General features: G+C 40.1%; 1 protein-coding gene across 4 annotated transcripts in view; it reads right to left on the bottom strand.

Annotated features, from left to right (window-relative positions):
- Positions 1–5,511: 5,511 nt before the first annotated feature.
- Positions 5,512–11,631, bottom strand: part of CPNE4 (copine 4) — a 268,547-nt gene continuing 262,427 nt past the window's right edge. For all 4 annotated transcript variants that reach the window (XM_086849429.1, XM_086849453.1, XM_086849437.1 and 1 more), the window contains one exon: positions 5,512–6,124. In XM_086849429.1, the coding sequence (XP_086705555.1) occupies positions 5,993–6,124 (132 nt within the window). In that variant the 3' untranslated portion in view covers positions 5,512–5,992. The remainder of the gene's footprint in view (positions 6,125–11,631) is intronic.

Raw genomic sequence — 11,631 nt, 5'->3', positions numbered from 1 at the left:
GAATCACCCCAAAGTCGTGGGCGTGGGCTGCAGCACCCGGGGCCCGTGGAGCTACTCTGACCCGAGGGGAATACCTCACCCAAGGGCGAACAGATCCAGAAATAGCCACGGGCCCCTTTCCCTCCCCACCCCCCGCAGCCCTTCCATCGCTGCCTGCATTCCAGCCGCGAGCGAGTGAAATCCAACATACAAGTGTCTAAAACGGGAAAATGCCAGCGGCTGCTGGGGTTGATCGCTGGCGAACACCCCTTAGGCACTCAGGGTTGCGGGACAATGGACTCCAAACCTTCCCGCAGGTGTTGAGCAGATGCCCTGGGGGTGTGGTGGTGTGTGGGAAGAAGCGACTCTGCTGTCTCAAACCTCCTCGGGGTGCGGAGCTTAACTACTTCAGGGATTTGCTTCCATGGAAATGAGTGACAGGACGAGGGGAAAAGGCTTCAAGTTGTGCCAGAGGCAGTTCAGATCAGATATTGGGGAGGATTTCTTCTCGGAAAGGGTGGTTAAGCATTGGAACAGGCTGCCCTGGGAAGGTGGTGGGATCACGGTCTCTGGGTGTGTTCAAAAAGACACACAGATGTGGCACTTGTGGACGGGGTGATGTCCCTGGCAATGCTGGGATAATGGGTGCACTCGATGATCCTAGAGTACTTTCCCAACCTGAATGATCCCATCACTCTATGATTATGTGGAAGTGGCTGGGCGGGTGGGCAGCATTTATGGGAAGTGTATTTAATAGTGCAGCCAGGGAACGTTCCTGCTAAAATTAAAATGGGTGGGTCAAGCAGAGGGTTCTGGACAGCCTGACACAGGTATGGTACCTGTGACACTCTGGCTTTGGTGTGGTCTGGCTTTCATCAGTATTCGGGTTTGACCTTTTTTTTCTTTTTTGAGCAGGGAACCAGCACAGCTGAGAGTGCATGAGTTAGGATGGTGAAGGAGTATGAACCCAAGATTCCCGTCTGTTTTCAGCAGACATCCCTTTTTATAAGGACACAAGAGCTTTCAGCCTGTCCTGGTCAACTGGAATCTGCCCCTGCTTCTCTTTACCCCACTACTCCCATCTTCTCCCCTACTATGGTGTATGTGTGTGGGGGGGGTGTTGCACTTGAGACAAGTAACTGTGATATTTTGGTGTTCACACCCAAAACTGTGATCCAGACACTTACTTACCAGTAGCTTTCACATACATCCTTGTCCCGAATTTACTTCTTATCCTTTTAAGAAGTAGCCACATAGTGTGTTCAGAAATGCATCTCCCAAGTTTACAGTCCAACTGACATTCCCTCTCTGAAGCTGGGTGATCATCTCCGCTATCACAGCGACCACTGCATCTTTTTGCTTTCTCCCTGGCATCAAGAACAGCATCAGGGATGTTGCTAAATTTCATGCGGACGTGTTTTCTAATTAGGTCCACTGGTAGCTTATACTGCTGCTCTGACAGGGACCTTTATAGCAGGAGAAATAAAGGGTCTAAAAATGATAAAGGTGTTATGTCCCAATTTCTGTGCACTGTGGCAACCCTGCAGTGGTGCTAACCCAACCAAAAGTCCCCAGGAAGTAGCAAAATTCTGTTTGCCCCCATTTTTGAGGTCTGGAATCATGGCATATGGAAAGATCAAGTAACTTGCCAAGCCATGGCAAATGTTCTCAGCCAGAGAAGAGCGCTCCCTTGATCCTAGAGAGCCTTGTTGCCACAGTATGATGCTTTTCTCATGTATCATCTTGCACACCTGAGGTGACACAGGATTTCATGCAACACTAACTTGGAAGTAATACACAGGGGCACACATTTCTAAGAGAAAAAATTCAGTTCTGTACTCTTCCCCTTTTTATCATGATGCAAAATCAACCTTTTTTTTTTTTTGTGGTTGTTTTTTCTGGTTTTTAGGTGCATGCAGCTTGTCATGGTGCGAAAGAGGCATGAACTCGTCAGTTTTGTGTGTGTAAGGGGGAGTGGGTGTAGCAAGATCTCTGCAACTCTGAATGCAATCAGATGGCAAACTGCCAGCTCTAATCAGTGGGACTCCAATTCAAGGACCTCCTGAACACAGCAGTAAAAGGCTTTCTGCACAGCAGTGGAAATGGCTACCACTTTTTTTTGAGGAAAGGAAGAGTACCCATTACAGAAACCCTTCCCACCAGTCTGCTGCCTTGGGTAGTCCTCGCCACTGCAGGAAGTGAAAACACCACTTTTGAACTGTCAGCCTTCACAGGAGAGGTCACCTGGGTTTTACCTGATCAGTTTGGATGATCTTTCCAAGTCTGCTATGAAATTGGAAAAAACAACAACAAAAAAGAGGGGGTGGGAGTGCAGCCAGCTGATGGTTTGCAGTGAATGCAGCAAGCAAACATGCAGCTGGGCTGACAATTATCACCCATATGTCTCTCTAATTGCTGAAATTGTCGCCAGTATAGTGCAACTCCTCAGCTCAGGACCACAGGTACAAATAAGACCTCTGTGTGAAGGAGGACAGGTGGTGCTATGAACTATTCATCTTGTGGCAAAAATGGCACTTCCTGTAAAGGGGAAAAAAAATAGCCTGAGAAGTGTAAACTTACCCTAGGAATCTTCTAGCTCATCCTTCCCTTAAAAAAAAAAAAATATAGAAAAAGTAGAACACTACATAATTCATCGTGGTAAAATCTTCATATGGAAAGGTTTTACCTTAGGGTAATAAGCACTTAGAAGCACTTAGCAGTGTATTAGTGCTTTTTTCAGATCACTTGTGGACTTAGTTTCCTCTAAAAACTAAAAATACAACTTATCCCAGTATCTGGCTCAAGAATTACGGATGTTAATATATTTTGGGATAATAGGAGTTTTCTGTGACTTTTTTGGTTTTTGAATTGGATTTGAGATAAAAAGGAAGGCAGGGTTGTAGTTGCCAGAGAATATATTTTAAATCATTGGTTATCTCAGAAGGACAAGATGTAATTTATTTTAAAGCGGTTTTCAGAATTTAAAATGATCCATCAAAAGGCAGCAGAAGTTTAATTTTGCATAAAAAATCTGCAGGAGAAATTGATGGCAGTTCAGCCATCAGCTGCAGAATAGCCTTGTTAAAACCCTAAGTAGATAAAACAGGAGAAAAATATCCCATTTTCCCCTATATCAGGAGATATAGTCATATGTTTATTGAGGTTACCCTGCACAAAGGCCACAGTATTTTATTGCAGAGAGTAGCTTGGAGCAATGAAAATAACATCCAAAGCCTCATTAGAAAGCCTTTACCATATGGCCAGTTGTCTTCAGTGCATCCTACACCAACTCACCACACTATTACGTGTTTGTCTTACATGCTGAGATTTGTACAGACTGAAGGAGATTTCCAATTGATTTTTCAATACCATGAAGGTATCTTTCCAAGTACTTGAGGGCTGCTACAGAATTGCTGACTTATATCAGTAATACTAAAAAATACTGATTTTTTTTTTAAGTAGAGAGCATTTATAACTAGGATTGTGTGAAGTAAACAGAAAGATCTGCAGCAGCTGGGGTTCTAAAGACACTTATATAGACCATGTACACACATGGAAATAACTAATGGTTTATATAGCTCAGCATACAATAGCCTGTGGATCTCTGCATTTTATGTGATGCCACATTATAGAAGCACCTTGTAACACCTCTGGAAATGAAGAGCTGTATCCACATGTAAAATTTTTTATGTAACCATAAACACTTCAAAAATTAGTTTAGTCAAAGATCACATGGACCAGAGAAGAACAATTTACCCGATTCCTAATTTTTCTTGCTGAAAGCTTTCTTTTATTCAGCCTGGAAAATGATAAAGAAAAGGCTGAACTTTTCCTCAGCTGTACATGACATCCCCTAATGCAGGTCTCAGGGTAACGTAATACTCTTTACATGGTGAGAACACCATCATGCCTCTGAGGAAGGATCTCAAATCACTTTTCAAGTATTAAAGTCCCCCAGTACTACTGAGAGATATTTATGATACATGACAGTGACCTTCCTTTTACAGATGAGGAATCTGAGGTACAGAACATTTAAAAATCTTGGGTAAGAAAACAAAATGAGATACTGGAGGAAAGAACACAGAGTCATTGATTTTTCAGTCCTGGGCTTTAATGGCAAGAAAATGCTCCTCCTGAGAATAGGCAAGGAAATAAAATAGGGGGGAAGTGGGAAGGAGAAACTAGAGGTGTTGTATGTAAGAATTAAAAGTCATTGGCAGAATGGTGTATGACACGTAAAGGGAGATCACAGTAGCTTCCAGATGAAATACACCCACGGAGGGAGAGATGGGCAGCCTGACAGGTAAGCTCTCAAATGAAGTGTCAGCCATTCCATGAAAATGTGGATTTGAGATCTATCAGTTTGGACATCTCCAGACAATTTATACCCATAACCAAGTAGTACTGGCTGCCGCTCAGTATCTGATCAGCTGAAGAAATCTTTACAAGCAAGTGTGAATGATGGCACTGCAGGATAGAGATGGGGCAGAACAAATGTGCTGGGGAGGCAGCCCCATGCATCTTGGCTATCCCACTGCCTTCATTCAAGAGTACAAAATCATCAATCAAAGCTGGTCCTTTGGAAGTTACCTCTAAAGGAGAATCAGGGAGCTCAAGTACTACATTACCTGCAAACTCATTTAAAAATATGTATTTCTTAACCAAAACCCCCTTGCTCACAGGGGAAGATTTCCAAAATATTCAGCACTGGCCCCAAACAGCTTCTTCAGGATCTAGCAACAAGAATGTTTTCAATTTAGTGGGAGTACAACTTACCCAAAGTTGTACCTTTTGGACAATCCCACACAGATTATTTTTTGTCAAATTTTCTCCTTAGTTTTTAACATGTCCTTCAAACAAAAATTTAACATTGATCTAATTTCTTCATTTACATACATAAATATTCCAATGGAAAGTGTAATTTACATCATTCTGTTCTTGTGTGTCCTCTTTTTTTTTTCTTTTTTTTTTTTTTAAAAAAAAGAAAGGTAGCTTCAGTATTCCTTGGGTTAAAAACAGTTCTGTCACACACGCAGGTGATCTGTGTGAGGAAGAAGTTACAAATTACTGCTTGTCACAAAATCAGACTCTGCAAAATTTCATTTGGATAATGTGCCACATAGGGTTGGATACTGTGTGTGAGATTTAAAAACACAAATGAAACAAAATAACATTCCCAAACAGAAAAGATTATAAATTTGGATAGCCAAAATACATCCTGTTTGAAAGCCAGCCAGACTGTTTGGATTAATTAGGCATGTTTTAAGACATGCAGTCCTGATGGGTCATGCTCTCCAAGCCAGATCTTTTTACAACTGTGGTCTGAACACTTTGTAAAAGCTGGATTTGTCAGGCTTTTGAAAAATTGCTACTCAGGCCACAGACTGAGTAGGCTTGTTTGGGTGTCCATGTCATAATGTGCTAACATTAGAAATGCCCATGCTTCATGTCAGGTGTCTCTTGAAACACTTTATTACCCTTCCCTTGGAATATGGAAGTTGAAAACAGGCAGCCTTGTGGCAGAGAGAGAAATAAAGACAACTGCAAAACTGTGTTGTTTTTATTTTAAACATGCAAAATACAGTTCATGCATCTGCCATTTTGAAAAATCTCTCAGTTCATAGCAGATTAAACCAAAGACATTTTGGCTATCGACTCTCAATAAATATTTAAAATGCTTTACAGTGTAAATATAAGAAATTTAGCAAAATTTCAACAAACCTGTATAAAAACCAGATACAGATAACTTTTTATTTCAAGGCAACATGCTGTAATGTAAAGAGTTCACTTTTTTTTTTTCTGGATTTTTTTTCTCATAAAAAGTTTTCAACAATACAACCGCTTAACAGATTTAAGCCTTTAGGCTACACATGCAAAAAAAAAAAAAAAAAAAAAGTTATTTTAGTTAAAAATCACCAAAACGTGCTATTTTTTTTGTTTCATTTTTTTAAATACAGTAGTTGTAGACAGTAGCATTTTTCTTTTTTAATTTTGTAAAAGAGTGCAGGCAGGTTCATGGAGCTAGTGTCCTGGAAGACTCGTATTCTGACATACATTTTGGTTTTATCCCTTTGCCATTGTAATAGTCCACGACTTGGTTTGGAACTTCAGCCAAAACACTTTTTGCTAGAGCAGCTGGGGATGCCTGCAGGAAATGGTAGAAAACACAAGCATTAACCTGTGTCTCTGCTAGAAGTGCCATGGGTTTTAGAGGCGTTGGTGCCATGAGATTAAGGGAGGAAGTATGAAACAGAAATGGAAGGCAAAAAAGACTTAAAGTGAATCAAACTATTGCTGGAAACTCATTTTATGAGTCAGTTTAGACTTTTACGGAGCTGTATCTGCCTAAAATACACTAAAGCCAAAAGTCCTCTGTGTGACTTCAGGTCCATTTTGTCTATTTTAAGTTCAGGGTAACTGAACATCTCTGCACTCTGGGAGAGCCCTATATCACAATAAAAAGCTGCAAAGACTTCATTTATCAGTGTTCAGCAAAGAACCCTGCAGAGCTCCAAGCTGAACATGAATGGACAACACTTGTGAAAGGGAGGCCTTCATCACCATTCTGCTCCTCAGAATCTGGCATGGTGATTTAATGGCTGGGAATGCTTTTAATTCAATAAAAAGTACTTTTTAAAAAATTGGAATTAAGCTGTGATTACAATAAAGGTTCAAGGCTTGGTGGGGGCTTTAAAGCTCTTCCTGCAATATAAAAATGGGTGGTGTCAACCAGACTTAAGACCTGATGGCCCTGAAAGGTAGAGATGGATATAGGGATGACCAGTGGCTTTCACCCCAGGCAGGGGGGAGGGCTCCCCCTCAGTGTAGTGAGAAACCCTGCCCTCCATCAACAACACAGAGCTGCTGCCTCATACCCCAACAATGCTTCATTTTAAGCAGAGGGGCTTTTTTTTTTTTTTTTTTGTGGATGTTTTGTTGCAACCATTACCTGCATGTGCTGCACAGCTGTTCCTCAGCCCCTGAATACAGCAGTGACAGAGCTGGACTCCTCCCACGCACCCTGTGGCCCCATGTTTTAGATTTGCTTGTTTCTAAGTGTTTGGGTAGAACTGGTTCCAAGTACTCTGGAACCAGCCTGCTTGGCAATGTTCCCTTTGAGCCCACTGCAAAAATGCAGTAAAAATGCAAACACTTAAGTTTCATTTTGAGAGGGTTAAACTGATGTATTTATCTCCACAGAGTGCAGACTGAAGCTCAGGTGATGCATGGGAATTCAGCTGGTGGCTGGATCACACTTCTGCACACCAAGTACTTTTTCCCAAATTAATGAACACTTTCCTCCTCATTGTCTCTTATGTTATCAGCCAAGTTTCAAACCTACCATGTCCCAAAGCAGTTGTATTGACTGTTTTTTGACCTACTCTGTTTTATGAGGTGGCATCCTTATCCTTACAGACTCTTAAAATTTGGTTTACACAGAAAATAAATGGTAAGCTATTTGTAGGCAGGCTAATCCAAGGGTTAAGAAAACCCCCAGGCTATTAGAAATTCCAGTATCAAATAAAAAGGTAATGCTAGCAAAACCAGAAACACATTTTTTTTTTGTTTTTTAATGTATTTTTGTATTTTGACTCATGTATGGGATTAGTAACAAATAAAGTTAACTGCTATTTCCCTACTGTGACATTTGTACCAAAATATTTGTGCAGCCAAAAAAGCGTGGAACATTTCTGCATGAACAAACTGGCAAAGCATAGGAGCATACTTTATGTGACAGTGCAGCAAGTGTTCTAAGGTGTTACACAGTTACAGAACCCATTAATTTTAATCCTGAAAAGTGAAATGCATGGTTTTGTGGAGTTGCCCTGTTCTTGCTGTTTTTATAGACTCATGGAATGATTTGGGTTGGAAGGGACCTTAAAGTTCATCTAGTTCCAGCTAAAATAATCAGAGAATACCCCTTGGAATCACACAAATGGCTGATTTCTACAATGCTGTTGAAAATTACTGTTTTTTTAAATTCCCTTCCCAGTGTGTCAAAGCTGTACATACCTTAGCCTGCTTCTTGCAATCTTACCAAAATTACAACACTACACAGGGGTAAAAACAGGCAGTGGGAGAAGAGCCCCAGGCTGGTGGTGCACACACAAGCTGTAGCAACCAGGAAACTTCACTCTGCTCTGTCTTTAAAAATGCTGGGCAGGAGCACTGGCATCAGCTTCTCTGGATCTGTGTAGTTCATGTGTTCTGAACTTTGGGCCAACAGCACTCAGTGCTGTACATCATCCTCCCTCCTTCTCTCTTCTCATGCCACATCCATTCCTCCCGCATGAAGGGTGCGCCCTTCAGAACAGGCTCTGCCAGGGCTCAGACGCACAGCTGAATCCCTGCTGCTTCAGCAGTCCTCAACTGAAAAGCCTTTCACTGAGGTTTAAGTGGAAACATTTACTGTGCCCACAGGCTCACAGGCGATATGTGCCCCATGCAGGGTTGCCCTGGGGCAGATGGCTTGATTCTGTGCTTCAGTCTGAGCATGAGCAAGTGTTGCTTTACTGAGTTTCATCATGCCAGTGATGTCTCCTGGTCCTGGGGCTCTTTCTAGCAGGGAACATCCCAAAAAAGGCTTGGGGTTGGTTTCCTCTCTGGTGATTTTGACTGCCTGTACCTTACATACTGTTTTGAGGTGGTAAAGCACTCTCATTTCCCTATCAGATGGTGCAAAGCAGTATTTTTATGAGTGAGAATTACACTCAGTAACTTCTAAGCTAAAACACAGACCCAGTTCATCAGTGTTGGGTAAGGATTACCTTTGCTGGGTCTTTAACACAGATGGGACAATAAATTAATGTTTTACTGTAACATTTTCTCCACTTCTTGAAGAGCATTCTAGCAATAATATACTCATGACGAATAGTTCTCAACTGATAGCTGATACACAACAATCAGATCAGTCAGCAGCAGGAAAACAACCCTCTGTGATTCCATAATTGGTGTGTATTATAAATGACTTTTGGTTCAGTTCTATAGCTTCACAATGCTTAACCTTTAACTACAATGCATAGTGCAAAACATTGCTCCATGAAGTGGTTACGAGCTGTGCTTTTTTGTGATATATGTTATGAAGTCACAGCTGTTAACCTTTGTGATTAAATACAATGCAAAATGGAATACAATCTACCCATGGCATCAGATTTGTGCCCAGTAAATATATCATACATCCCAAAGGCAGAAGATTTCATTTCTTAAAATATGACAGTGAATGAATTGAGGCAGTGATTTTCTTCAATACATTTCAGTGATGGAGCATCACTGTTCTGCACTTTCAGGTGAAGGACACTCACATTACTGGGGTGGTGATGATTACAGAGAAAAAAAAGTCACTTGGATTCACAGAAAATGTATTTCCTTTGTTTGCCATGTTCCCCTTTAGCAAATGGCATATGTCACCCACTATACAATATTTTTAAGTGTTAATGGTTACCTTGATTTTATCAAGCCTCTACAACTACAGTATTTGCCAAGAATCACTTCAGTTGCTATTATTATTTTGATGTCTTCAAACATACTCCTTAAAGAGAAAGAGCTTAGATGTTTTACTGAAGTACTTCTGCTGCACTGTATTGTGTAGGAGATTAAACCTCTATAACAGAGCCTGCTGTCTACACTGAGTCTTAAGCCAGTAAAACATTGACATGGGTATAAGATTTTAGGTGTGTGAATAACTAATTGAAATGTGTTAAATGCCTGTATGAGTGCTGTGCAGGCTCAGATCCTTCTCTGAAGTCAAACTTATAAAATAAAAGGGATTCGTTCTATAGGTTATGTTTACAACTTCCTTCTCCCCTCCCTTTCATTTTCTCAAAGGGGAGGGGTTTGCACAGATTATTTTTGATCTCTTTGGACAGATATGAGATTTTGAGTTCTAAGCTGACCTGAGAATAGAAGCAATGAAAAAAATATTGCTTTGTTAGACTCCAAGGGAATTTTGGTTTGCTCTGCCAGCAAAACAAAAAATAAATGGTCACACATAACATTTTCTTCTCTCCTTCTGTCATTAATAGATATAATATGGATTTAGGAATAAATAAGTACTTGACTTATCAGAAAAGCCTATAAACCTTACACAATTTGATTTTTAATCAACAAAAAAGATCCTTCAATCTCTTTTTCTACTTAAAAAATTAATTCAAGATACATTTACAAAAGGAATGGGATTTTAGCCTAAATATGTATTTTGTTTAAAGCTCTCAAAAGTAAGATGCTGATGTATGTAAATTCTTGTGTTCGGTCAGAACTGATCTGACAAAAATCTCCCAATTGTGTTAAATCTGCATTTCCTCTGTGGGGAAAAATAATTTTAAATCAAAACATCACACTCATTTCTCCCATGAAAAATTATTTTACTAGCTGATGTATGGTCTTTTGTTTGTGCTAAGTAAGCAAGGAAGCTGTGAATGTCACTTTGTTGAGAAACAGAGATTATTTGGGATATGACAATAAAGAAATTCAACCAGAAGTGGATATTTTTATGAGCACTCATCCATTACACTGACATTCGTTGAAAAGCTGAAAGATCACGATAACAGACTAAATATCAGGTTGTCTAAGATATATTAACTTTTCTGATAGAGCAAATACAAATCTATCTCTATACCTATATTATCTTTGCTACTGAAAGAGGGAGAAAAATATCACTATTTAACAAGAAGAATACATAAAGATTGCTTTCCTCTCCCAGTACTGGGGAAGTTAATCTAAATCAGCTAAAAAAGAATATATGCTTGTCATTTGTCCAGTGTTTGCAATAACAATGCCACAGATTCAGTCAGAAATTAACACCAGGGGAACAATATATTTAGAGTCCAGAACTGCAACTGTCACTGTTAATCTATTAAATCCAAGATGATTTTAGCTTTATTGTAAAATACAAAGTGAAACTAAAAATAACAAATGTAGTTGGCTTTGCCAGTTCCTTGCAGAAACATGTTTTCACCTAATTAAAAGTAGCTCTCCCACTAGCCCATAAATAACTCAGCTCTGGACACTTTCCCAATGACTAGAATGCAGCACTACACACTTGTGATTATGTGCTGAAGGAATCACAAGCTATGAAGTGGTTGTGCTCACACTTTGATTCAGCAGGTAGGTGACTGTGTGCTCCTGTCAGCACAGAGAAGTGCTTGTCTATAACTCAGTAGTCAGTCTGCAGCTCTTTGGCATGGTGGCATCAAACTAACAGCATAAGTCAAGTTTTCCCTCCTGTGTGCATCCATGGCTTACATAAAGCTAGAAGGAAAAGAGGAACAAGTATGTTTCTCTTGCTCCTCAGTAGAGTTTGTGAAAGTAAGAAGTGTGTCTGGATCTAAAGCAAATATTGCTTTAGAATTGAATTTTGAAATGAAAAAAAACCAAAACCAAACCTTGCAAAGAGGAAAAGGAAGGTATTCTGGAAGTAGCAAACAGAAAATAATCTCTTGTGCTGACAAAAGTCTCAGAAAAACTAAAAGAGGAGCTAAATTAAAAAAGAAATATAAGCAGTGCAAACCCATATGCAGATCAAAACCTGCCCAGAGTTGAGAACTTTGCTGTGACATATACAAATCTAACAATCTCTAGTGTATGGGAGCAGATTGAAAAGAGCAATCTCATGAGGAGAATGAGTCAGTTGCACTGTGAGGTACTGAAATTCTC

Source organism: Cyanistes caeruleus, chromosome 1, assembly GCF_971803275.1.
Source record: "Cyanistes caeruleus chromosome 1, bCyaCae1.hap1.1, whole genome shotgun sequence".
NCBI lineage: Eukaryota > Metazoa > Chordata > Aves > Passeriformes > Paridae > Cyanistes > Cyanistes caeruleus.
Note: the sequence above shows the minus strand (reverse complement) of the source record. Positions and strands in the feature narration are given on the sequence as shown.